At 36.3% G+C, this 27,895-nt stretch overlaps 1 protein-coding gene across 1 annotated transcript; it reads left to right on the forward strand.

Moving 5' to 3' along the window:
* Positions 1–213: 213 nt before the first annotated feature.
* LOC120536816 (interferon-inducible GTPase 5-like) lies at positions 214–22,828 on the forward strand. The gene is made up of 3 exons (XM_039765319.1): positions 214–276; positions 3,697–4,906; positions 18,214–22,828. The coding sequence occupies exons 2-3, from the start codon at positions 3,704–3,706 to the stop codon at positions 19,363–19,365; spliced, it is 2,355 nt and encodes a 784-aa protein (XP_039621253.1). The 5' UTR covers positions 214–276; positions 3,697–3,703; the 3' UTR covers positions 19,366–22,828.
* Positions 22,829–27,895: the final 5,067 nt, after the last annotated feature.

A 27,895-nucleotide genomic window follows, 5' to 3' on the forward strand; every position in this document is an offset into this window, starting at 1 on the left:
CTGCCTTATTTCCCTGATGATGACCAATTAGACAGCTGCTTCTGAAGCAGTTTACGCTGCTCTGCATGTTTAAAACATGCTAACAAACTGTTCATGTTCCCTACAAGATACAATGGGAGGAGTTATGCAGGCACATGATAAAAAAAGTGGGTTGAATAAAATAAATTGTGATGCACAGTCCTTCGGTGTTGTTTTCTTCTCAGTTTTAGTTTCAGTTAATAAAAAGTTTCAGTAAAATTTAATCTCTATTCCAAACTCCAAGAGCTGTTATTAGGGGTAAGTTCTAATACAGTATATTAATATTTATTAATTATGCTTTAGTATTCTTTTACCCCTGTAACTTTATGTTAGAGTAAGTTTACTGTATCTTTTGCTTGTTATAAAATGTAACTAAAGGAAGTTGGCAACAGGAATGCCATCTGGACAGAAACATGTCTGCTCTAATATTCCAATAGAGAAGTTAAGACAGGCAGCCTTTTCAGGATACACTCATGAAACATCTGTTATACTGACAGAAAGAAAACGAGAGCAAGAGAGAGAAGGAGTTGTTCTGTTTTGAAAGAGGAAAGTAATGCTTTGATGTTTAATATAATAAAAATGGAAATAATATTTAATGGAGATCAAATACTTTTAAAACGGATACATTTGCCGTGCTATTTAGTTATGGTTGCTCACTTTTAAATAATAACTGTGTATAGAAATTCCAGGTAATGGGAACTATGTTTTTCACTATGAAATTATCTACTTTAGGTTTTTGCTCTCTACCACTATCTCTTACTAACCCCAATTTGAAATCTGAAAGAATCAGAGGCAAAGTAGAAACCAACTTGGATGTGCTGCCAATCCTTTCTTAGCCACAGCTATATGCACATGCATTTTCAACATGAAAAAATACCATATTTGACAAGAAGACAACAGAAAAAAATCAAAGCGTTTTACTTTGTACTCTTTTTTACTTTACTTTCTACTCTTACCTGTGTTGTTACAGTGCATTGTTGACTTTATAATGTCAGTTAAACTTACCACAAGTATTTAAAAAAATCCATTAGTTTTATGGATTAACATAAAGGTTCAAAAACGTAGACTAGGATTATGTAGCTTTTAGGAAATGAATGCTGTATTTAATTACATTTTAGATATAAGATGTTCATATGCCCAAATAAAATATAATTAATCAAAAATGTGTTTTCACTGTGCAAGAGTATGATATTATATCAAGGTAAAATAGGCATAGCGATTCATTTTATCATTCATTTTTACATGCTTTATTTTTCTTTGCATGTTTAAAAAAATAAATAAGACATAAGATCCTCAAAAGTAACTTAATGGAATGTGAAGAATTGGAAGTAGGCTTCAATCAATTCAGTCTCTTAATTTTTTCAAAATTATGTTGCTGCCAAATACCATTGAGAATTAGATTTAATTTGTATAAATGGTATTTGTCACTTATATTTGACAAAGGTAGTAGTGGTAAGTTGTTGCTTCGTGTTAGCCATCATAGATGCAATGAGATGTCAAGCAAAATGACACCTTTAATTGGCTAGCGAAAAAGATGCGGAGTTGAGGTTGTTGAGGGACTTAATCTGGTTCGAGTCAAGTAAACTAAGCAACAAACCAGTAAACCATTTGACTCTCCAGTGGAGGCCTGAAACGCAGAGGTCTGCAAAGCCCCAACAAGCACTCCCCACATCAGCCCTATAATCATAGACCCAATATGTTGGGCCTGATCTGTCTAGGATGGGGCACCTCTGCCGAGTGGTTACACAGAAATATTAATGTAAACAATAATACATCATGTTTTGCAGTTGTGCATATACTGTAATTGTATCTCTAATCAGCAAGTGCACAGAAAGCTGGTTTCTGCTTTTATTCTCTTTTTTTTATTTATTTCATGATAAACTTTGTTTCCTTGCAAACCTTTATACAATAAACAGGATTCAACAAATTACAAGAAAATTGAATAAGTTGAATTTGTACAATTTTTTTATGCAACCACACACACCAAACCAGGAAATTAAAATGAATAAGTAGCAACACAGTCTTGTTTTCTTTAAATAAAAACCCACAGAGGAAATTATAGTTATAAATTACAGAATAATACAGACTGATGGGTGTGTTGAGTGCAAAGAGTCTGATAATTCAGTTTGTTTTGTTCTAGGCAGAACAACACCAAAATATACTTAATTCTGCTAAAAGTGGACTCAAACAAAAGTCTACATGAAAGCAAGTCATACAGAAAGATGTTAAATAGTGTCCTTAATTCTCCTTTTTATTATGAACAATTCTAGATCTTGGGTTCAATGATGCGTACCATACAAGACAGACTGAGTGGGACTGTGAGTGTAACAGTGAGGCTCCAGCTCCAGCCAACACCGAAACTTGATAAAGTATGGTGCATAATGGAGAGTGGATAAAAGTACTAGTTATATTTTAATTACAATTTTATGCAGATTATCATAAATCTGGAAACTATGTACTGATCACAATGTTTAAATCTGAATGCTTTATAATAAATAAATAACCTGATCAATTACTAAATATTATTTTGTATATGAAAACTCATTGTCTCATCATCTGTATTGCTAACATACTGTAGTCTCTAAACACTTGCACTGTGCATGTTGTGCACCATGCATCAAACATGCTGGTATTTACTAGGTAATCATATTTCTATTTTATAATCTATGGATGATATATTTCTCCTTCTGGTATAAGCCTTGTGTTCTGACCAATCCTCCTGAGTCGGCCTAAGCAGTAATGTGTGTTCAAAGTCTTCATGGGCACTTTCCTAAATAATGTCATTTCATTCAGGTGAGTTAATGTCATTTGAGCTACTAAATTTTAATCTACTGTTGATCGTAGATGAACAATATTTCAACAATTAAAAAGTTCTGCCTTACAGAAACTGTCTTGCAAGTCTTCCTACAGGGTTTGCAGTCTTTTATTCAACTCTTACCACTTTATTATTTCAGAAGATGCAGCACAGTACATATAGGGCTCTGTGTAGCTTAACCCGAAGCTTAGTTGCAATATCATCAGGAAAGGAAGGACATACAGTATGTTTATGAAAAATCCCATGGAAAGAATTACTCCATGTAAACAGGGAAAAGGGAGAGGGCCATAAGGGAATTCAACATATTAATTGAAAGCTGTTGATCCAACAGTTGGCACTATGGAGATCTATCACAGAATGCATTACCTTCTAAAATTTATAATGGTGGTCAGGATACTTAAGAGTTACTCTTTCAAAATGTTTTGGGACACAGAACTTCAGGGATACCTGTATCTTATATATTGTTAGGGTAGTCTCAGTATTTGTGGCTAAGGAAGTAGCAACAGAAGGAGTCCCTAGCAGTAGCTTTACTTTGGATTCAGAAGGTGAGCAGGATAAAGGATGAGCTAACGAGGGTGAGAGGGGCCAGAAAGTGTAAAAAGTTACAGGAGAAAGATGGAATACTTATATGTAGTTCTTATAAGTGAATGAAGAAAAATATGAATAATTTATTAAATGCACACAGAAAGCAACCAGGTTTGGACTTCAACCTTATTGTCTGAAGCTCTGAAGAAGCAGTGCTCTGAAGAAGTGGTGTCCTTAGCAATTTAAAGTAAAAAAAGTCATTTAACATGTTTTTCATGCATTTAGTTTCCCATATGTTATACCTATTTAATGTGTTTTTTTGTTCCTTTCTGTTCCAGAAATGCAATGGGAAAATCACAGTCTAAATCCAATCGTTTTTTTAATGCTGAAGAAATTAAGAAGATCACTGAAGTTTATAATCAAGATGGGTTGGATGGAGTATTTCCATTGATTAAAGACAAATGTGATAGTTTGGACAATGAACAAGTCACAATTGCATTGACAGGAGAATCAGGTGTGGGCAAATCTGCCTTCATTAACCTCATGAGAGGCCTGGGACCCAATGATGAAGGAGCAGCTGAAGAAGGTTTAATAGAGCAAACCTCAGAACCGACACCTTATCAACACCCAACGCTTCCTTCTGTCTGCCTATGGGATCTGCCAGGAATTGGAACAACAAGATTTTCTGCTTGCCAATATCTGGATAAAGTTAACTTTAAAACATATGACTTGTTCATCTTGATAACTGGTGAAAGATTCAAGGAGAATGATGCAAAGTTGGCTAAAGAGATAAAGAAAATGGGGAAAGAGTTCTATTTTGTTCGTAGCAAGATGGATGTAGTTGAGGAAAACCTTTCCAAAAGAGGGCAACGTGACAGACTTGAAAAAGAGTTTGATAAAATAAGACGTTACTATAAAAACAGCATAGAGAAAAGTGGATTACCTACTTCACAGGTTTTCCTTGTTTCCAGTAGATATCCGGATCGTTATGACTTCATGCAATTTTGTGATTGTTTAGAGTCTGAGCTGCCAGAGAAGAAGAAGAATGTGTTTGTGCTCTCACTTCCCAATCTTACTGAAGCTGTAATTGAAAAGAAGAAAAAAATTCTAAGAGCAAAAATTGCTCTGGCAGCAACAGTTTCTGCTGGATTAGGAGCAATTCCAATTCCTGGGGTATCCATTGCCTGTGATGTTGGTGTTCTAGTAGCCACACTTCTACATATGCAAAGCTACTTAGGACTTGATCACAAATCTCTCTGCAGACTTGCCTGTAGAGTTAACAAACCTGTTCAACAGTTGAAAGCAGAAATGACAAGCACATTTGTGCTTAATATCACCCCTTTATCTGTCGTGAAATTTATCACATCGAGTGTTTCTGGTGCTGTAATGATTGCTGATGATGCTCTTCTGATAATACCTGTGATTGGGTCTGTTATTGGAGCTACCACCTCCTTTATCGCAACTTCCTTTTTGTTGAGTTGTGCACTGGATGATTTTACCAAGTCTGCAGTGAAGGTGTTGAGAAAAGCAATTGAAGACAATTCAGAGGTACTTTAGCATTTTAATTTAAAAATTTAATTTCTAAATGGATCTGTTAAAAGTAATACATTACTGGTTACAATGATAGGGTGAGTAACTAGTATGTCCAGAACCAAAAACTACAGGGCATACCCTTTATAGTCTTATTAAAGTTCTTGTATGTGCGGTTTAAACTTTTCCCTATTGTAGATTTTTTAATACCTCTTTTCTGCTTCTAATAAATCCTTAATATTACTTTCTTTAATCATACAGAAACTTAAATTTTTATGGTGAGCTTTTCTTTTTCATTGCAATGTTTAGATTTGATTTACATGAACCATGCTCAAATGTTATTTTAATACTTGCAACACTGAAAGATATTTTTGAAGCCTTAGGTAAGTTTGTTAATACAGTTGTTTTATATAGTATACCACCCTTCTTAGTTCTGTACAATTAATATTTAGGGAGACTGGATTCTTAAACATATGGAAAGAAAAAAGACACAAAATAGAATTTGTGCATATGGACAATAGCCATGATTTATTCTGCGATCCTTCAATATTTTACCGTACAAGCACATTGTCAATGTTGGGAGGTTTTTGTACACAAGGTAATTTAAGGCTGATATTCAATGACAAACACTGAGGCCAGAAGTTAACTGCACAGTAGGCTTTTTACTAAGAACGTAACATAACCACTTGTTCAAGAGATCTCTTAACCCCACTCTGGCGCCCCCTTCTGCCTGGGAATATTACCAATCATTGTTACATTTATTTCAATACATAACATTTCCCTCCCACCTATTTATAAAACCACAAAGAATAAACAGTCAAAATGAGCAAAACTACTATAATAAAGCTGTAGTTCACTGCCACATATCCAGAATGGAGCAGTTCTGCTTGAAGGTAACTATTTACATAAATACATTGTACTGTTTCAACTACTTTATAACATTTAAAGATTTAAACGATCTGGAGGCTTAGATACTCGCAAAGGATAGCGTCTGCCACTGCTCTCTGTAGGTGAAGTTGGAGGTGCATATGTCTGAGGTTCACTAGTTTGAGGAACCATGACTGGAATGACCAAGCCTTCTCCCGCAGAGTTATGCCCTGCATTGACTGTATTATTCTCTAATGTTACTGGTGACATTGTTACCAAGTTGGAAGAAGGTGTCTCTTCTGGCTGTGTGACCTGTGGAACACTTTCATTTGCTCGGTTGAATAGTAACTGGTCTGCATGCCGTTTCCAATCTTCAGCATTCCCAACTTTTACACTGTAGGAGACTGGTCCCAGCTGGGAGGTTACCACTCCAGGTGTCCAATTTTCTCCCCTTCGGTAATCCCGGACCAGCACTGGGTCACCCACATTAAATTGTCTGGATTTCCGGTTACTGTGCAACAGCTGAACATCTTGAGACTGACTCACTGTAGAAGCCACATTTGGTTTAAGCACATCTAGCCGTGAACGTAATTTGCGACCCATAAAAAGCATAGCTGGAGATTCCTTCTGTTTACACACTCGCGCTGCGTGGCCCTTCTTACCACAGTTATGGCAATCCTGATCTTTGTACCAACAATCACTGTCACTGTGATTAACTCTTCCGCATCGTTTGCATTTCCTTATCTTATCTGAAACCGATAGCTCATTCACTTTTAAAGATCCACAAAGCTGCTGCGATTGGCGTGCCACCATCTCCATGGAAATTGCGATTTCGACTGCTTTTTTATAGGTCAACGCTACTTCAGTTAACAGTCGTTTCTGCATCGCTTCGTTATTTAGTCCACAAACAAATCGATCACGCAATGCTTCCTCTAAGTAAGCGCCAAATTCACAGTGCTCAGACAGTTTCAGCAACATATTGTGAAACCGACTCCCCCTCCGCTTGGTTCCTTTTGTGAAAGCGAAACCTTTCTGTTATTACCAAAGGCTTTGGAGAAAAATGCTGCTGTAGCACTGCTTTAATCTGGTCAAACGTTTTGTCCTTTGGTTTCTCCGGTGCTAAAAGACTACGCAGCAAGCCATAAGTTGTACGTCCAATTACAGTTAATAGCACTGGCACCAGTTTGTCCTCCCAATATCATTAGCTAATGCAAAGGTTTCGAAACGCTCAATATAAGTGGTCCACTGCTCCACATTTTCATCAAAATCGTCCATGTGCCCCAGCGTCGCAGCCATGTTGCCACAATGGTTTTTTTATATAAATATACTGAATAAAAACTTCCACTGCAGTCATAAACAGACAAACTTACGCACTGGGAATCAACTTTATCCTCGTCGCCAGTTTGCTGTGTTAGGTAATTTGAGGCTGATATTCAATGACAAACACTGAGGCCAGAAGTTAACTGCACAGTAGGCTTTTTACTAAGAACGTAACATAACCACTTGTTCAAGAGATCTCTTAACCCCACTCTGGCGCCCCCTTCTGCCTGGGAATACTACCAATCATTGTTACATTTATTTCAATACATAACACCAGCAACATCACAAATGCAATGGTTTATATTCTTTAGGCATCCATTTTGTACTCAGTGGGTGGTTGTCCCTCTTTTAAGAAACTTTCCATGTTATACTGAAAGGTAACTGCCCAATATTCTACAGAAAGTCAGCAAATGGAGGTGTTCAGCCAATGACACAAAGTTTGTTCTGCTTTTCTGTTAAGTCAACTGAGCAGAAAGCCTCTGTGCTTCTGTTTGTCTGTACAGTCTACTGACCTTGAGCACAAGTAGCTTACTGACTCTGCCTAACCTCTTCCTTTTCTATGCAACTGTATGACTAACCATCTTAACTGCAGCTGCCCCTTCTTCTTTGTCTGTTCAGCTTTCTGAACCACAACTAAAGAACAGCTATTATTTTCATGATTGTATGCATGACTGTCATTTCTAGCTGTACATTATTTGCCTTATGTTTGTCCTGTTTATGTAACCTGTCATTTAAGTCTTCCAAACAAAGTCTTTTTTTTGAGGGTCCAGCTGAATGCTGTTTTAGTCAGTAGCTGTTTGTCTTCTTTCATTCCTCTGCCTTCCTACTTACCCCATGAACATGGCTGGACTGCTGTGTGGGCAGCCACATGGGCTACAGGGGCTCCAGAATTAAAATCAAAATTTTATCTCTTCAGCACAGGGGCCAGGGCCAGTTCTACAGGGAAACTGGCCCCTGCTGGTCCCCATCTAAAACGGCCTATGGAAAAAATGTTTGTTCTTTGTTTTGCAAAAAAAAAAAAAACCTCCTGCTTCTACGATGGTTGATCCACTTCTGTCACTTTACTATTGTCTTTAAGATAACTTATCCATAGTGATAAACAACCCCATGGAGATCATTTTTCCACGTACTCAGCAAAATCGTGGAAATGTTGAGGAACATTGCCAAAGTCAGCAAAATGCATTAAAGTCAATGAGGAAGGGGGAGCTGGATTAGCTTTGAGTAGATTATAATGGTGCAAATGTCTCTGAAGCATTCCTGAGGGCTAGAGATGTGTCTGTCAGCTCTACTGTTTTGATTATTGTGGCCAAAAATGGGACCTGAGCTGAGGCCGTAATGCAAACCACTGTGTCACCCTGTCTCATACAACAAAAGACAGAGGCAGAACAGTAACCACAAATAAAATGCAACAAAAGGACACAAACTGGATATAAGAGGTCATTGGCCATACCACAAAGCACCCACTGCAAACTGATCCTTGTGTCCTGGTGGCCAGAGCTGCACCCTGCTTGCTACCCATTCGACAGATCCATATAATAGAACAAGCAAGGGCCGACTGTATGCCTAACAAACCTTAAACTACTTAATAATAATAAGGAAAAAATTATTACTAATTAAAAGTCATTTCTGTCTTGTTAGCAACTTAAGCACGAGATGTCCAGTTTTCAAAACCCTGCCAAATTGTAAAATTGCTATGTTTGTTGCAATAAATCCTCAAGTTCATCAAAAGCAATAATGATATTTTTAGACTACTAAGGGTGTCAAGTAATTCTGTTTCATTAGTAAAATATGTGGTTTGTACACGTATACCCCAATATGAGCAGTGTGTCACAGCTAAGTGAACCTTCTTTTAACAAAGATCCCACCTGCATTGAGCCACATACAGTGAAAGGCTCTTTACCATTGGATGGACGGGACTCAGAGCATTGATTTGTTGTTTTTACGACCCTATCCTGGTCCACTTAGCTTACTCTTCTTCAAGTTCACCAATATGGTAAAAGTGCTTTTAGCATGGCTTTCTAATAGCTTCATTCTTGTGAAACTCTGATATTCTGTATATACATTTACTAATTATTATTTTGTGGTTCCAAAATCCGTACCACCACCATCAAAAACAACATTTTTTTTATATTGCACATTTGCATACAAATGATGTAGCTCAAAGTGCTTAACAGGATGAAAAAAGACAAAATATAAAAAATAAACTTAGGCAATACTAATTAACATAGAATAAAAGTAAGATCTGATGGTTAGGGAGGACAGAAAAAACAAACAAAAAAAAATAACTTCAGACTGCTGGAGAAAAAAAAATTAAATCTGCAGGGGTTCCAAGGCCATGAGACCCCCCAGCCAGCCCCCACTAGGCATTCTACCTAACATAAATGATCTCAATCAGTCCTCATGGTCTTCAGGCTTCACGTGGTAGAATTAGACGATGATGGTCATGCGGACATCTGGCCTTCAATCCATAAATGTGCCCTGATCAGGTGGTTGTGGCGCAGACTGCCACCACAGAAAACGGAAAAAGAACAGCAGAGAAAGTAGGGATTTATACAGATTTTTGAGACACCATGAATGATAATGATAATTAAATGCATATACAGAATATTAGGATTAAACTAAAATGAAACTATGAGAAAGCCATGTTGAAATAATGTGTTTTTAGAAGATTTTTAAAGTGCTCCACCGTATTAGGCTGGAAAATTTCTATTGGTAAGCTATTCCAGATTTTAGGTGCATAACAGCAGAAGGCCGCCTCACCACTTATTTTAAGTTTAGCTCTTGGAATTATAAGCAGACACTCATTTGAAGATCTAAGGTTATGATTTGGAATGTAAGGTGTAAGACATTCTGAAATATAGGATAGAGTGAGATTATTTAAGGCTTTGTAAACCATAAGCAGTATTTTAAAGTCAATTCTAAATGACACAGGTAACCAGTGTAGTGACATTAAAACTGGTGTGATGTGCTCGGATTTTCTTTTATTAGTTAAGATTCTAGCAGCTTCATTCTGCACTAGTTGCAATCGATTAATGTCTTTTTTGGGTGGTCCTGAGAGGAGTGAGTTACAGTAATCTAGCCAACTGAAAACAAAAGGTGAACTAATTTCTCAGCATCTTGCAATGTTATAAGAGGTCTAACATTTGATATATTATTAAGTGGAAAAATGCTGTCATAATAATCTGATTAATATGTGATTTAAAATTCAGGTCAGAGTCAATAATTACTCCTAAATTCTTTACCTCCGTCTTGATTTTTAATCCTAATGGATTAAGTTTATTTCTAATGCCCTCATTATATCCTTTTTTGCCAATCACTTACATTTCTGTTTTCTCTTTATTTAGTTTGAGAAAATTACTAGTCATCCATTCAGAAACACAAGTAAGACATTGCGTCAGTGAATCAAGAGAGTCGGATCATCAGACACTATTGAAAAATACAGTTGTGTGTCTTTAGCATAGCTGTGGTAGCTCACATTATGCCCTGAGATAATCTGACCTAATAGAAGCATGTAAATTGAAAACAGCAGCAGACCCGGGATAGAGCCTTGTGGAACACCATATAGAATATCATGTGCTGCCAGGTAGGACTCAAACCAATTTAAGATACTGGCAGAGAGGCCCACCCATTGACTAAGGCGATTTCTAAGAATATTGTGATCAATGGTATCAAATGCGGCACTCAGATCTAAGAGGATGAGAACAGATAAACGGCCTCTGTCTGCATTCACCCGCAAGTCATTTACTACTTTAACAAGTGCAGTTTCTGTACTGTGATTTGTTCTGAAACCCGACTTAAACTTATGAAGAATAGCATGTTTATTGAGGTGATCATTAAGCTGCATAGTGACTGCCTTCTCTAGGATTTTACTTAAGAAAGGCAGGTTAGCAATAGGTCTAAAATGTTCAAAAGCAGAGGAGTCGAAGTTATTTTTCTTGAGCAGGAGTTTAACTACAGCAGTCTTAAGACACTCTAAGAAGACACCTGTATCTAATGATAAGTTTACTATGTCAAGAATACTATCAATTAGCAAGTCCAATACTTTGAAAAAACTTGTTGGTATTGGGTCAAGGACGCAGGTGGATGGTCTCAGTTGAGAAATTATTTTATATAAATCAGGTAAATCTATCCTGGTGAAAGAATTGAATTTGTTTAAAATGGAGTACCGGGGTTTAAGAGGATCAGTGTTGGGAAAATGTACTATATTATTTCTAATATTTAATTTTGTGATTAAAAAATACAGCCAAAGCCTCACAAGTTTCACTAGATGTTTTTTGGAGGGATTTAGCAGACGATCAATCATAGAGAACAAGTCTCTGGGATTACTAGCATTGTTATTTATAATTCTAGAGAAAGAGCAGTGCCTCTCAAGATGGACTATGTTGTTGTATTCTGTTATTTTACCCTTCAATATCTCATAGTGGATAATCAGTTTAGTTCTCCAGCATGTTCTCTTTAGATCAGACACTCTTTGAGTCTTCCATGGTATAAAAGTGCTAGAGGATTTTTTAACTGTCTTTTCAGGAGCGACTATCTCAGTAGCAGCTCTCATTTTAGTATAAAAATTTTCCACCTTACTATTTACATTATCCTCTCTTTTGTAGTAAGTACTACAAATGGACTGGTTGCTTATAATTCTTGTAAACTTTTAAGTTGCTGATGAATCAAAGAAGTGCTTTTTAACAATATGCTTCTCATGAATTTTTTTCTATCATTGTTTCTATATTAAATAGTAAGAGAAAATGGTCTGATAAACCAATATCAATGATCTGCTTCACATGAACGTTTAGTCCTTTAGTAATTACTGGGTCCAATCTTTGCCCTGCTTTATGTGTTGGCTGACTAATGTGCTGGCTGAAATCAAAAGAGTTCAGGAGGTTCATGAATTTTTTTACCTTCGGGTCACACTGATTATCAATATGAAAATTAAAGTCACCAACTATTAGGAATATGTCATAGTTTGTAATTACAATTGACACCAAGTCTGAGAATTCCTCAAAGAAAGATGCATTGTATTTAGGAGGTCTATACAAGGACAATACAAGAGGCTGAGAAACTCCATGAATAACAACGACAAGATACTCAAAGGACTTGAATATACCAAAGCCAACATCTTTCAACTTCAACCTGCTTGAGTAAATGTTTGCCAAACCACAGCCTTTCTTACCTTGGTGATCTGCATGAGCAAAGCTGTAATTTAGAGGTGCAGATTCAATTAAAACAGCTGCACCATCAGAGCTAAGCCACATTTCATTAATTCAAAAAAATTGATTTTCCTATCACTAATAAGATCATTGATGGGAAACGTCTTGTTGGTTAATGCTCTAACATTTAATAAAGCCATATTTAATGTCTCAGAAGAGCAGAACTGAATTGTAGGAGCGTTATGGGTATTCGAGATAGAAATTAAGTTATTCGTATTAACAGCACACTGTGTGTATTTTTTATTTAATCTATAGTCTGTTTTTATAGTTTTAATACATTTTTCATCTAGAGGTATAATTGTAATTAAATTATTCGTATTTATGCTGCACTGTCTAGATTTTTTACATGCATAGAGGTTAGTTATTATAGAGTATTGATGCAGTGCACTTTTGAGGAAGATTTTGCTACATAATTATCATGTCCTAGCAAAGCATTTTGGAAACAGTTAGGAGTAATAATAAAGAGTCAAGAGAGACAAATTACCTTAGAGATATTTTTGGAGAGGACCTGAACGCCAAATCTATTAGGATGCACACCATCCCGCTTGAAAAAATGCCTCTCCTTGAAAAGGTCCCAATAGGAACCTGATGTTTTGTCCCTCGCAGAAGCATTATAATCAGTAGTTACTCTGCTGTTCTCGATCTACGGCGCCTCCACCTGATCAAAGCACCGTGCAGTCCCTATATTGATGGATTTAAGGCTAGAGGTCCACATGACCATCATCATCTAATTCTTCCACGTGAAGCCTGAAAACCTGAGGACTAATTGAGATCATTTATATCAGGTAGAATATATATTGGGGGCTGGCCAGTCTCATGGCCTCGGAACCCCTGCAGCCCTCTGGAGTTTTTTTTTCTGTCATTCCTTCTTTTTTTTGTTTGTTTCTGTCCTATCACTTCTCATTCGTGTTAATGCTTTTGTCAGACACAGTTCCTGTGCTGTTAGCTCCAAACGTGGTCAGAAATAAAAGACAAAGAACAGAAGACAATGTAGAACATTTTAAAGAGGTTCAAAAACGTTGGTGTGATACACATGCAAAGCAGGTTAGATATTATGAAAGTATTAAAATTTGAAAGTTTCATAAAACTGATAGTAAAGATTGCATTTGCGCTATCAAATGGAAATTATTACTCAGTAAAATAACGGAACAGCAAAAAGAGATTGAATATATAGACATAGGTGATATGACAGAAGTATTTAGATATTATTTGGCTTTAAACTTTAAGCTGGAGACTTGTAGATTGTCTAATTCGTGTTGCCATCTGGAAAAAGTAGTGTTGCTTCCCAATAAAGAGGCCTATCCGCGAGAATTAAATGATTTGTTGTTTGGTGAAAGAGAAATCCACATACACGAGCGGCAGGACGCGAAGTGGCTGGCGCAAAGCACAAGCCAGGGGGTTGGCGAGTGAAGCGAGCAGGGAGTGAAGCCCCCTAGTATGTATAGGTGTATATATATTGTCAGGGATGCCAGGGGCGATGGCTCGGCCAGGATGCCATGAAGGACTGGAAGAGGATGTGCGCCCACCTGGGATTACATGGGGGCCGCCACACTGGTTGTTTTGGGGGACACGGGTTGAGGGCTTGGAAGCCCAAGCCTGTAGGGGCCCATGGTCACCGCCAGGGGGCGCCCCGATGCCTTGGGAGCCCTGGACCTCAGCACTTCTGCCACACCAGGAAGTGCTGGGAAGAAGAGAAGCAGGGATACCGGGAGTGCTTCAGAGAGTATAGCCGGCACTTTCGCCACACAGGGGCGTGTCAGCCGATGATGGCCGGGGAGCACCTGGAGCACATCCGGGTGTGGATAAAAGGGGCCGCCTCCCTTCATTCGAGGCTGGAGTCGGGTGTAAGCAGGACGAAGCAGAAGAGAGTGTGGAGGCGGCCCAAAGAAGAAGGCATTATGTGGCCAGGACTTTGTGGGGTTTGTGTGTGCACTGATTTTTGACTTTGTATATATTTTAAATAAACATGTGGTGGTGGAAAAACAACATGTTTGCCTGTCTGTGCCCGGGTAACGTTCACTATATATATATATATATATATATATATATATGGAAGCGAAGGTCTGTGATACAGTTTGCATATTTGCAGCTGGAGATCCACAAAGTGAAAAGATGAATCACGTATCATAAAGTAGTTTTTATTCCTGAACTTTCAGCCCCTGCCAGGAGCCGTCTTCGGAGGATAATGATTAGACTTACAAGAATCAAAGGCAACATATAGCAAAATTAGGTTGCGGGTGGGGGTAGGTCAGTGTATGGGGGGGTAATGAGGTGGGGGTTGGGAGGAGTATTGGTCGTAAAGTTTTATCTATTATGAACATGTTCTTTTTAAGTTTATGTTAATGCCATTTTCATTTGATAGCCAAGATTCAGCCAACTCTCTGGCACTTTTAGTACTGGCCTTAAATCTTACTTGTACATTGTCCCAGTTGTATGTATGTCTGGTTGATTTTGTATGCGTATAAATCAGTGATCGTGAGTCCTTCCTTCTGACAGAGTTGTGATGTTCCTGTATATTCAAAAGGAGGGTTGTTCCCTGTGGCTTGTTAATCCCTTTTGTTGTTATTCATTTACTATTTAAGTATAGACAGAAACTGAAGCAAGAAAAGCTAGCAATGAGAAAAACTCAGAACTGGTGCAATGATGGTGTAGAACTGCGGAAATGTTTCTCCTGCATTATGGGATGTGCTGACATCCTCACAAACACTGAATGAGGCTACTTACACAGTCAGCGAATACATGAAATTCTATGAGTCTGTGATAGTTAAGGAAAAACCTGTCAAGGTGGACCCAAATATTTAGCCATGGATCGCTAAAGAGTTTAAATCACTACCATTGGACAACAGTACATGCCAATCACAAAAATAAGGTAGAAGAAAATCAAGTTTGACTGTAAAGGATAAAGAGGTTAATTAAATGAAATAAAAAGCTTTAGTGGAAAAAAATCAAAAGGTGGTTTGATGATAACAACCCAAAGTAGGTTTGGAAAGGCCTGAAAATAATCACCAGACTGGAAGTGCAATAGAAAAGAAAAACAAGCTTTTAGCAGATGAACTTAAAGATTTTTTACAAGATTTGAAACCAATTATTTCAGTATACAAAATGCAGAAGAAACGGAGATGCTTTGTAAAAATACTAGAAGTACTGCTGGGATGAAAGTCAGTTTAACTCATGTGGAGAAAGGTTTGTGGCGAATGAAAACCAACAGGCCATTGGTGCCAGTTGGCATATCAGGACGGCTCTTATATCAGCTTTTATATCTTTTATCAGCTCTTAAAGTCCTGATTTAAACTGCTCTTTCACGTTTTTCATTTACTTTTTAACTGGTCCCTGATTGTAGGTATTGTACCTGAGCTGTGGAAACAGTCAGTCATTACCCGAGTTTCCTAAGATCTCCAGGCCAAGCAGTCTGAATGACTGTAGACCCATGGCACTCACCTCCATTATAAACAAATGCTTTGAATATTAGGTGAAAAACATTTTTTGTCATTTCAAGATAACCACCACATAACTTACTGTGCAAACAGAAGTGTGGGAGATGCTCTGCAGGTTATTCCAAATTAAATTTGCACTTTACTCTCTAAGCACTATTTCTGTATTTTTCTTCAGCACTGAATACAATTCAGCCCACATACTGACTAAGAAACTGAACAGTATGAATGTCAACCCATTTCTCACATTATAGATACAGGGCTTTCTTTAAAATTGTCACAGACACTTGAAGTACAGGACACTTTTTCAAAAGTCATTCAATCAAACACAGGCAGTCCTCAGATATGTGTCTTATCTCCTTTACTGTTTACTTTGTACTGTATATAATGACCTGAGACAGAACAATGACCACTGAACCATTATCAAATATGCTGATGACACCGTGCTCATAGCGTGCATATCAGAAGAAGATGTACATAAGCCACTATTTAAATCAAATGGACTGTTTGGAAAATGGTATAATCAAAAAGACAAAATAAATGATATTTGACATTAAGAGACAGAAATCTGCATGTTCACCCATCATTGATCTTTGGGAGGAGTTAGAAACAGTGACTGAATATAAATACTTAAGTACTACCTCAGGCAACATTCTTAACTGGAATAAAAATACTAAAAAAATATTTTCTAAATTCTATTAGTTCTTATTTCTCTTCCTTAAACTCAGACTATTAAAGTGGACAAGGGCCTTTATTTCACAATGTGTTTCATTCTGTCATCACTTTCAGCTTCATTGCCGCTTGATTTAGTAATCTGACAGACCAAAATTTAGAAAAGCTAAGGCAGATTGTTAAACATCAGCTCAAGTTATTGGGGCTGACATACAGTAGATGATTTGGTAAGTGTGTGTGAGAGGACAACGCAGAAGAAACTGGAAGTCATCTCAACTAATGACAGACACCAACTACATACAGAACTTAACTTCAGTTAGTCAGGGAGGAGAGTCAATTTGAAAAATCACACAAATCACTTCAGAAATTCCTTTCTCCCCAGTGCTATACATCTTTTAATAATGAATATAACAATTAACAATTAAAAAATGCCAGCGTTATAGAGTTTTTTCTTATGTATCAATCTAAAAGTAAAAATGAAAGGCAATAAGGAGCAAGACACCAATTAAGCAGAGTCCTGACAGTACCTTGGTTCCACTTCAAGCACTTGGACATTGCACACACTCACTCATTAACAAAATCAGTATTTCCTGTTCAGTTAAAATGCTGAAATTAGGCAGGATAATACATCAAATACGGTAGGTATCTTCTGAGAAAAGACATTTTGATATATCTGTATTTAGGGATAATCCCCCAATTGAAAAACTAAATATCCTAAAATCTTAAAATTGCTTTGACTGATTTTATTGAAATTTGGTGATGTTGAAAAAAATAGAAAACTTGCCAACCATTTTTTTCAATATATTTTTTTCTCGATATATATCAATATTATGCCAATATTTATGTTCTGTATTGAGTGAATGTAAACTTTTGACTTAAATTGAAACAACTGGAGTTATGTGGTTGTATTTTCTTGCTCTTGTTATAATTCTTGCAGCACCATATTGATTTAACTGAAAACTGTATAAAAATCAATTTGAGAAGCCTAATAATAGATCAATTGATATTATTATTTTACTGATGCCTTTATCAAAGGTAACTTACAACATTTGTGATACAATTGGTGCCATTTCTTTTATTTTCCCAATTGGAGCACAGGCAGGTGAAGTGACTTGCTCATGGTGTCAGTAGCCGGATTTCAACCCACAACCTAAGGGCTTGAAGTCCTGGGTCCAAAGCCTTAATCACTACACCACACTGCCCACCAATAATACTAAACTACATTTAACCTTAATAGAACAGTCATAGGAACAAAGTTTACCTGAACAAGGAAATTGCTTTGAAAGTATTGTATTGTCTCTATTTCCACTTCCAACTCAAATGTCTTCCATCCCAAAGACAAGGCCAAGTCTAAGTAATTTGGCAAAACCAGATTTATTCAACTTGAAACAAGGAACAGAAGGGTTACTTATTGTATCAGGAGCTTCCACTCTACTATACACATGTCAGTGGCCAAGATACAATGTTCCCTGCATCACCCATTGGTGACAAGTGCTTTGTGTGCGGCAGCACTCAGCTTGCAATTGTTTCTGTGGCACAGCGAACCCGTGGCTGCCTTGGCAACGGACAAGCAGGCCTCAACAGATGTAGCAATCGCGTTTAGACATGTTATCACTTTGGAGAGGGTCTCAAAAGAGTTCAGAAACCTCACTATACATACAGTATATACTCACTATATATATATATATATATATATATATATATATATATATACGTATATTTATATTCACTATATATTATAATAGTTAATATATTCTAACAGTTATATATCATAACAGTTAATCCACAATATACTAATGTTAAAAATACTTGTGCTTTATTTCCTAAACAGCCAGAAGAAACTGAAAATATCAAACTGGAAATTGTAGTTACTAATATTCAACAAAAACTCTCCTCACCATTTACTGACAATGGATTAGAAGACATAGTTACTGAGCTACAACATGTGCTTGACCAAAGAGAAGTTCACATCGCTGTAACAGGAGAATCAGGAAAAGGAAAATCAGCTTTCATCAATGCTGTTTGTGGTCTGAAACCTGGAGAACCTGAAGCAGCTGAAGAGGGCTTTACTGAGCAAACAATGGAAATGACAAAATATAACCATCCAAGTCTTCCTTCTGTCTTTCTATGGGATCTTCCTGGGGCTGGAACACCAACATTTGAAATTGCAAAATATTTTAAGGACATCAAATTTACAGAATATCACTTTATCATTTTAATAGTTGGAAACAGGTTTACGGAGAATGACAAACGTTTTGTAGAAAAGATAAGAAAAATTAAACGAGATTTCTATGTTGTACGGAGCAAAATGGATGAGCATAAAGAGAACAATGATCAACACAGCAGGAATGAAGGATATGAGAAAATAAAAGATTATTGTAATAGTCAATTAAAAAAAAATGGAGTCGACTCTCCCCACGTCTTCCTTGTGTCAAGCCACTGCAAAACAGATTTTGATTTCATAGAACTGTGTCGAGACTTGAAGTTTAAAGTAGAAGAGAAGAAGAAAAATTTCTGCTCACATGAAATTACTAAAATGGTCAAATGCTTTGTTGAAAAGAAAAAGACAGAACTGAAGGGAACAATTTCACAGTTAATTTCATATGCAACAGGTGATGGTACGACTTTTATACCTGGAACCACTTGTGCCTATAATTGCGATGCTATTGTGGAAATTCTTTTATTCTATCGTTGGTACATGGGTCTTGATGATGAGTCCATTAACCAACTTGCAGATAAAGTAGGGAAAAGTGTGGAAGATCTTAAGGCAGACGTGAGTGATCCTTTTGTGTTTAATGTTAATTCAAATTCTGTTAACAATATTTTTTCTTCTTCTACCTCTTTAATTGTTTATAACTTAAAGAGCCACTTGAGACCTCTTTTAGGTGTTCCAAAGTCTTCTGAGGTAATTTCCAAGTTGCTGGAATCAATGATTGATGTATTTTCAGAATCTGCAATGAGTGTGGCAAAGAAAGCTGCGTAATAAATTGGATTTTTCCAAAAAACATCATCACCACATATGAATATTTGCAACCTATCATAAAGTATACTGTGGACCTCCAGTGGTTTTTATCCTTGTGACAATAATTGTCTATGCATTCAGTTACTGTAATGGAGCTGAAATTTGGGAAATCTTACTTGCGTCTATCAATAGTAATTTACTTTTTAATTAAGCTTACTTTAGACTCCAAAGTACTGTATGTTACATTAAAAAAAGAAACACAAATCATCTGCTATTCATGTCTTGCTGTCTCATTAAGCAAGCCACATACAGTATATTCTATAACATACATTACAGCATAGATATTAAATATTTATTTGGTTTAAACTTGCTTTAATGCAGAATATAACATACTTTATACAGTATATAATAAGTAGACAGTAGGCAGAGAATATATAATGTTTCTAGAGTATCCATTACTTTTTCTGCATTAACCAATTTATGTGAAAAATCTTATATAATACACAGAAAATATATTATGATAAAACATCTCATACAAAACCAAGTCTTTACAGCCTTAATGTTTTGTATAAAAAAAAAAACTTTGGGATTTTAGTATTTCTTTATAACAAAAATTAAACATACTTCTATTTGTATTACATTTAATTTATGGACAGCACTGTAACAGTATTCAGAGGTCATGCTGTGAAGTCACCACTTTTGTTTACAACTATAATGTTAGACATCTGCTTGTTAGGTCAGTTCTATGAGTAAAATGGCAAAAATTAAAGCCTTAAAAGTTAATGGTCTACAGCACATTGATAATTAACAGTAAGTATAACTTACAACTTATGAATTTTTTTAACAATAATTAAGAAAAGGAAAATGTATTGGGTATACAATAATCTTATATGAAATTTAGGTAAACGTTCATGTTTCATTTATGTCTGATGAGCCATTGTCTTGGAATATCTGGAAAAAAAACCATGGTTGGTCTCTTTAAATATTTTTATTTCATTACACATATAGCTAGGCTAACCATTTTTCTTGCTTCCAAAATGGGTCACAACTCATTAACTCAACCATTAACTAGACCAAATTTAAATCATAGAGTGTGGAACCCCATGGAGTTTTGTACACCTTGGAAAAATGTACATGTATTTCAGCCAGGTAAAAATGAGACATTATGGGACAATGGAACAGTTTGTTTAATTTGTGGAACACAATAAAATGAGAAGCAATACATAAAAATGGGGCTGTCTCAGCAAAACATTAAGGATAAAATGAATTAGACAAGCTAGTGAACAATGTTGTTGTTGTTTGCAATTAGATTAGCATGAATGATATTCATAGTATACATATTATTGACTGTTCTTTTTAGAGACACTTTATGCAGCTAACAATCCTCACAACTGTAAAGTTAGAAAGTTTCTCTATTAGATTAAACAAATTTAGCCAAAAATAAATATTTGGCATTTTGGAAAGTCTGCTATTTTCGTAACATGTTGCAACTGGTTTTTAATTAGTTGAACAGTTAATATAATACAATTAAATGTTTTATTTGGATTATTAGTTTGTATAAATGAGTACAGTGTTCATTATACAGCCTTCAATGACCTGATTTGTAAAACATAAAGTGATCCAATATATTTAATAATTAATTAAATCCTTGATTCTAAAACCCGTCCAGTCCAGGGCAGGTTCTGCCTTCCTATCTAGTGTTGTGAGGAAAGATTCAGACCTTCAAACCCTAAACTTCAGTAACAGATTGACTTACTTTATATTCTAGCAGGAAAGTATCCAAAGCAGAAATAGAACCAGTACTGGACAACAGGGCACGGAAAGCACTCACATTCAAACACATTCATATTTGTCTATTTCAGATCTAGATCTTGAAAATACATCAAGCGATGTAAGGAATAACTAATACTGCACAGTGTTATAATGAAAGAAAGAGAATCAACATTATATCACCTCATTTAAAAGAGTACAATTCAGCAAACATTTATTATCTAATATTACTGATACTTTCTCTAAGCTGTAAGTAGAAGAAAGCTTACTCCTGTAACACTTTACTTTTAGTACTGCAAAAATTTACTGTATCTATTTCTCAGTGACTATTATTTTACAAGACCTTAACAAAGACTAATTTTGGCCTTCATGACACTTATAAAGCATTCGCAGATGGCTTATTCATATCAGTACTGTGTGGCATAATGACATAGTGGTAAAATGACTTGTTGTTTTGAAGTATTCCCAGGTCTTATACTGAATGTGTAATATCAAGAGAAATGTGTCTCCATTAAGCCACCTCAGACCACTCCAAAGTGAGTTTCTAATAGCAGGTCACATTTTAGAAATTAATAAACACTTTACTGAGGCTTTGTAAGTGTTATGATGACCCAATGCAGTGTTTGTTAAGGTCCTGTTACAAAGAGTAAAAGTAATAGATTTGTTTTTGCAGTATCTAAACTAAAGTGTCACCATTACTTCTAATAAACAGGTGCACAGTAGACAGAGAATATATAATATGAATTAAATAGAGAATAACAACATTAATATTTTTATATAAAACTGCAAACAGTCTTCAGTAGTGTGTGATGTGATTCTGGCAACATGCAAGAGTACAACTATTGTGGCCCTATGAAGTTATTGGATGCAGAATTGAAATAATTTTAAAGTATTTTTATTAAATCCGACATGTATTACATAAAAAGAGAAATGGCATAACATTGTAATATCCCCAGAGCCACTGTAGAGAACAAATTCAGTGGTATGTCCAGGAAATTTCCAATAGTGCTCTACTTCATATTATGAATAGAAAACATCATATATGCTTGTAGTATAAAAATTAATTATTCATGGAAGAGTTGCTCTGCATTGAAAGAATTAAGTGTAATTTATGTGCTAGTATTCTGTCAGTAAGTTTAATATTGTTCCCATAAAGATCTTAAAGATCCTCAGTGCTTTGAAGCTTCCAATGGATTCCTCATTTAGCAATGTTTTTTCACTTGTTTGTTGATAGTCAAGTAGAATGATGTATGTTAGCCACAGGAATCCTCACATCATAAAAGGATCCAAATATTAAGGCACAACTTCATCCTGTAGATATTCTCTAGCAAAGTGTAACCCAAGTTACAGTCTTAAATTAAACATTGCATCCTGACAAAAATCCATCCTATCATATTCTAGCATGCCACAGATGTCATTTGCAATCATTTTATTTTCCCCTTATTTAATGAATTTTATCTTGAGAACTGTTTTGTCATGAACTAACAGTGTACTTAAATGAAATGAATATGGAGCTTATTAGAGGTTTGATTTTTTCCTAGACCTGGTCAATTTTCAGGTCAGCTGGCTTCCAGATAAAAAAATCATACATACGTAACTCTACTATTGCTACAAATCAGTTAATGAATCTACTTTTATAATCATCCACACTACTTACTACAGTGGTGTGAAAAACTATTTGCCCCCTTCCTGATTTCTTATTCTTTTGCATGTTTGTCACACACAATGTTTCTGATCATCAAACACATTTAACCATTAGTCAAATATAACACAAGTAAACACAAAATGCAGTTTTTAAATGATGGTTTTATGATTTAGGGAGAAAAAATCCAAACCTACATGGCCCTGTGTGAAAAAGTAATTGCCCCCTGAACCTAATAACTGGTTGGGCCACCCTTAGCAGCAATAACTGCAATCAAGCATTTGCGATAACTTGCAATGAGTCTTTTACAGCTCTGGAGGAATTTTGGCCCACTCATCTTTGCAGAATTGTTGTAATTCAGCTTTATTTGAGGGTTTTCTAGCATGAACCGCCTTTTTAAGGTCATGCCATAGCATCTCAATTGGATTCAGGTCAGGACTTTGACTAGGCCACTCCAAAGTCTTCATTTTGTTTTTCTTCAGCCATTCAGAGGTGGATTTGCTGGTGTGTTTTGGGTCATTGTCCTGTTGCAGCACCCAAGATCGCTTCAGCTTGAGTTGACGAACAGATGGCCGGACATTCTCCTTTAAGATTTTTTGGTAGACAGTAGAATTCATGGTTCCATCTATCACAGCAAGCCTTCCAGGTCATGAAGCAGCAAAACAACCCCAGACCATCACACTACCACCACCATATTTTACTGTTGGTATGATGTTCTTTTTCTGAAATGCTGTGTTCCTTTTACGCCAAATGTAACGGGACATTTGCCTTCCAAAAAGTTCAACTTTTGTCTCATCAGTCCACAAGGTATTTTCCCAAAAGTCTTGGCAATCATTGAGATGTTCCTTAGCAAAATTGAGACGAGCCCTAATGTTCTTTTGCTTAACAGTGGTTTGCGTCTTGGAAATCTGCCATGCAGGCCGTTTTGCCCAGTCTCTTTCTTATGGTGGAGTCGTGAACACTGACCTTAATTGAGGCAAGTGAGGCCTGCAGTTCTTTAGACGTTGTCCTGGGGTCTTTGTGACCTCTCGGATGAGTCGTCTCTGCGCTCTTGGGGTAATTTTGGTCGGCCGGACACTCCTGGGAAGGTTCACCACTGTTCCATGTTTTTGCCATTTGTGGATAATGGCTCTCACTGTGGTTCGCTGGAGTCCCAAAGCTTTAGAAATGGCTTTATAACCTTTACCAGACTGATAGATCTCAATTACTTCTGTTCTCATTTGTTCCTGAATTTCTTTGGATCTTGGCATGATGTCTAGCTTTTGAGGTGCTTTTGGTCTACTTCTCTGTGTCAGGCAGCTCCTATTTAAGTGATTTCTTGATTGAAACAGGTGTGGCAGTAATCAGGCCTGGGGTGGCTACGGAAATTGAACTCAGGTGTGATACACCACAGTTAGGTTATTTCTTAACAAGGGGGCAATTACTTTTTCACACAGGGCCATGTAGGTTTGGATTTTTTTTCTCCCTAAATAATAAAAACCATCATTTAAAAACTGCATTTTGTGTTTACTTGTGTTATATTTGACTAATGGTTAAATGTGTTTCATGATCAGAAACATTTTGTGTGACAAACATGCAAAAGAATAAGAAATCAGGAAGGGGGCAAATAGTTTTTCACACAACTGTATATGTAAAACTATGTATGAGACAACTAAGATCTCCTGGGACTAGTCTGGTCATCCAAAAGAGTTCCTGCCCTCTCAGTTTCATTCTATGGATTTCACTCACTGAATGTTTCCACCTAGAACTGTTTAGGCTGCTCTGTTAACTCCTGATTCAATGTTAAAGTTTAAGGCTTATCTTTTTTGTTTTCATTCTACACAAAATATTATTGCATCTACTCTCCTAGATACTGTATCTTCTCTTTGCATAATTAGGGAAAAAACAATGATCTTTTATTACATTGTTTTTATTATTACTTTAATTATTATTTTGACAATATATTGTAATTAGGTTTGGTTTAAAAGGTGCCTTGCTTTAGTCCTATACATTAAAAATGATGATTTATTGAATGATAAGAATCAACCTACTGTTAATACAATATTTCGTCTCACCCATTATATGGTCTAATCTCAATGTATGCTCTAATTTTCTTATTTTTTAATGCATATCATATAACAAATATTAACTCTTATTTAGTGTTCATACTGTATGCACAATTTTATCAGAAGTCTTATAATATTATGTTTAGTCTTATGTTGGAATGTTCTCTACACCGTTACATGAGTTTCTTCCATTTACACCAATTTTCTCTCATTCATTAAAGACATGCTATAAGGAGAGATGACAACGTTAAATTGTTTTTCTGCAAGTATGAGAATGTAGGTCTGTAAATAATGGATTCATACCTTTCTCCTGTTGCCAGTGAGATAAACTACGCTTGACTCTCACCACAAGAAATTAGCAGAAACCAATAACAGTTGAATGTTTATATACTGTTATATTTCATACATTTTGTGCTATGTTTACATACTATTATTGTCCTTGTGTCACTGTACAAGTCACATTGATATACAGCATTTTTTTCACAATTACTGTATATAAAAAAATTTAAGAAAATATTTGATTAATAAAAACATCCTTGTCAAATTGGTGTCATGTTAATAAGTAGTTATTTTATTTCTGGTCTTAAATTGTCATGAGGCTATTAAATAACCATTTTCTTTCAACGTTTTTTCCTAAATTCATTGATGCTAATATATTAACATAATAATTGTTTTTGTATTATTTGCTAAATAAAGTGTTTCCTTCTGGAATAAGCATGCTGTTTTAACAAGTTCAATAAAATTAATTAACTAGCACCTATTGGACTCATGTCACTTGTATTCAACATAAGCTGGAAAAAGATCTTAATTTTACAAGTAAAAGTAGAAAAAATACTCTACTTTTGATCAACAAATGCAGTCTGCATCTTTGACTTTTTTAACTCTGTCAGCATGTATTATTTTTATTCAAACTCAAGTAGTCCAGCATCTTTTTTAAACCATGTATTGCTTCTTTGGCCTCAGTAAGCCAGCATTCAACTCTTTAGTGCATTTCAAAATAATAATATTTTTTTTGTACATGGTATTTTTTGGTCTCCACAAGTAGAAGTAAATCAGAATTCCACATAAATCATTATGCACATTATCTTACAGATATACATTTGGATCTGCTGACTGGAGATGTTGGTGTATTAGTCTGAAATCATTGTCTGGTTTGTTAAACACATCAGGACTTTCATAGTCTTGTGTCATAAAACCTTATCACTGCTTCAATGCCAAATCATATATGCCCGCACTGCTATTATGTGTCATTAATGTGTGTTTCCTATTTTCTAAAATTACTTTTATTTATTCTCATTTCATATATGCTAGCATTATTATGAATTGTTATTATTATTCTGGTGATGCCATTTAATTAAGTGGTTTTTTTTTTTTTTCGATGCCAATGTGTATCAATTTTTGTATTGCTGTGGCCACTATTCTTGTTACCTATCATGTAGCATGGTTGTCCAGTCTTTTTGTCGGATAACATTATGAAGGCAATAATCTCCAGATACCCTGCATGTTTTTAATGTTGTTCTATGTATTTAAAGGCACTGAAACACATAATATAAATTTACTTCATCACAAGCAGTCCCCCATTGATACCCAGTAGGATAAATCCATTGACTTACACCCAGGTCCTCCTATTAATGCATGTCGGGAGGAATTAGAATTCAGCAATCTTTTAGGGTCCAAATATATACATTTGTTTTACTAACAGGAGTACTCCTTCAAGATGTACAGTATATGCTTATGTATATATATATGACTTGTTCATCAATAACACTCTTGTACTTAGTGGTAAGCTGACAGACAGTAATCAATCTGTTAAACTAAAACGTTGTGTCCAACCTAATTACTTTTTAAGTAGCACTTCAAAGTGAAACCTTAGAAGTGACCACCTATGTTACAAAGACTATATATATATATATATATATATATATATATATATATATATACTGTAAATATATATATATATATATACTGTAAATATATATATATATATATATATATATTGTGGAAGTTGATCGGACACAGACAGGCTGGACATGTTGTTTTCAAACCACCACATGTTTATTTACAATATTTACAACAATAGTTATGGTCACACAGACCCAGTTAAATGGTCACACAGACCCAGTCACGTGCACAAACCCCAATTCACAGTCCTGGCCTCACAATGCCTTTCTTCGGGCCGCCTCCACACCTCCTCTGTGCTTCGTCCTTCCTCCTCCCGACTCCAGCCTCGAATGAATGGAGACGGCCCCTTTTATTCAGTACCTGGATGAGCACCAGGTGTTCCGGGCATTCCTCCCTTGGCCACGCCCCAGTGTGGCGGAAGTGCCGGCTGTCCTCCCGGCAGCTCTCTGGGTAACGTCCATAGTCTTCCCCCCAGCACTTCCTGGTGTGGCGGAAGTGCTGGGGTAACAGGTCCCCAAGGCATTGGGGCGCCTCCTGGCGGTGACCACGGGCCCCTACAAGGTGGAGCTTCCATGCCCTGTACCCGTGGCCCCCAAAGCAACCTGGAAGGCAACCCCCACGTGATCCAGGGTGGGCACAGACCCACATCCGGTCCCTCATGACGTGAACCCCTGGCATCCCTGACAATATATATATATATATATATATATATATATATATATATATATATATATATACTCAGCAAAAAGAAACGTCCTCTGACTTTCAACTGTTTTACTTTCAGTAAACTTAATGTGTAAATATTTGTATGAACACTAAAGAGTCAACACCATAAGACATAAACTAAAAATGTTTCACAATGTGTCCCTGAATGAAGGGAGGCTCAAAATCAAAAGTACCAGTCAGTATCTGGTGTGGCCACCAGCTGCTTGAAGTACTGCAGTGCATCTCCTCCTCATGGACTGGACCAGATTTGTCAGTTCTTGCTGTGAGATGTTACCCCACTCTTCCACCAAGGCACCTGCAAGTTCGACGATAAACATGAATCCATCCATCACCCCTGGTGAGACAAAACCGTGACTCATCAGTGAAGAGCACTTTTTGCCACTCCTGTCTGGTCCAGCGAAGGTGGGTTTGTGCCCATAGGCGATGTTGCTGGTGATGTCTGGTAAGGACCTGCCTTACAACAGGC

This window comes from Polypterus senegalus, chromosome 10 (assembly GCF_016835505.1).
Source record: "Polypterus senegalus isolate Bchr_013 chromosome 10, ASM1683550v1, whole genome shotgun sequence".
Taxonomy (NCBI): domain Eukaryota; kingdom Metazoa; phylum Chordata; class Cladistia; order Polypteriformes; family Polypteridae; genus Polypterus; species Polypterus senegalus.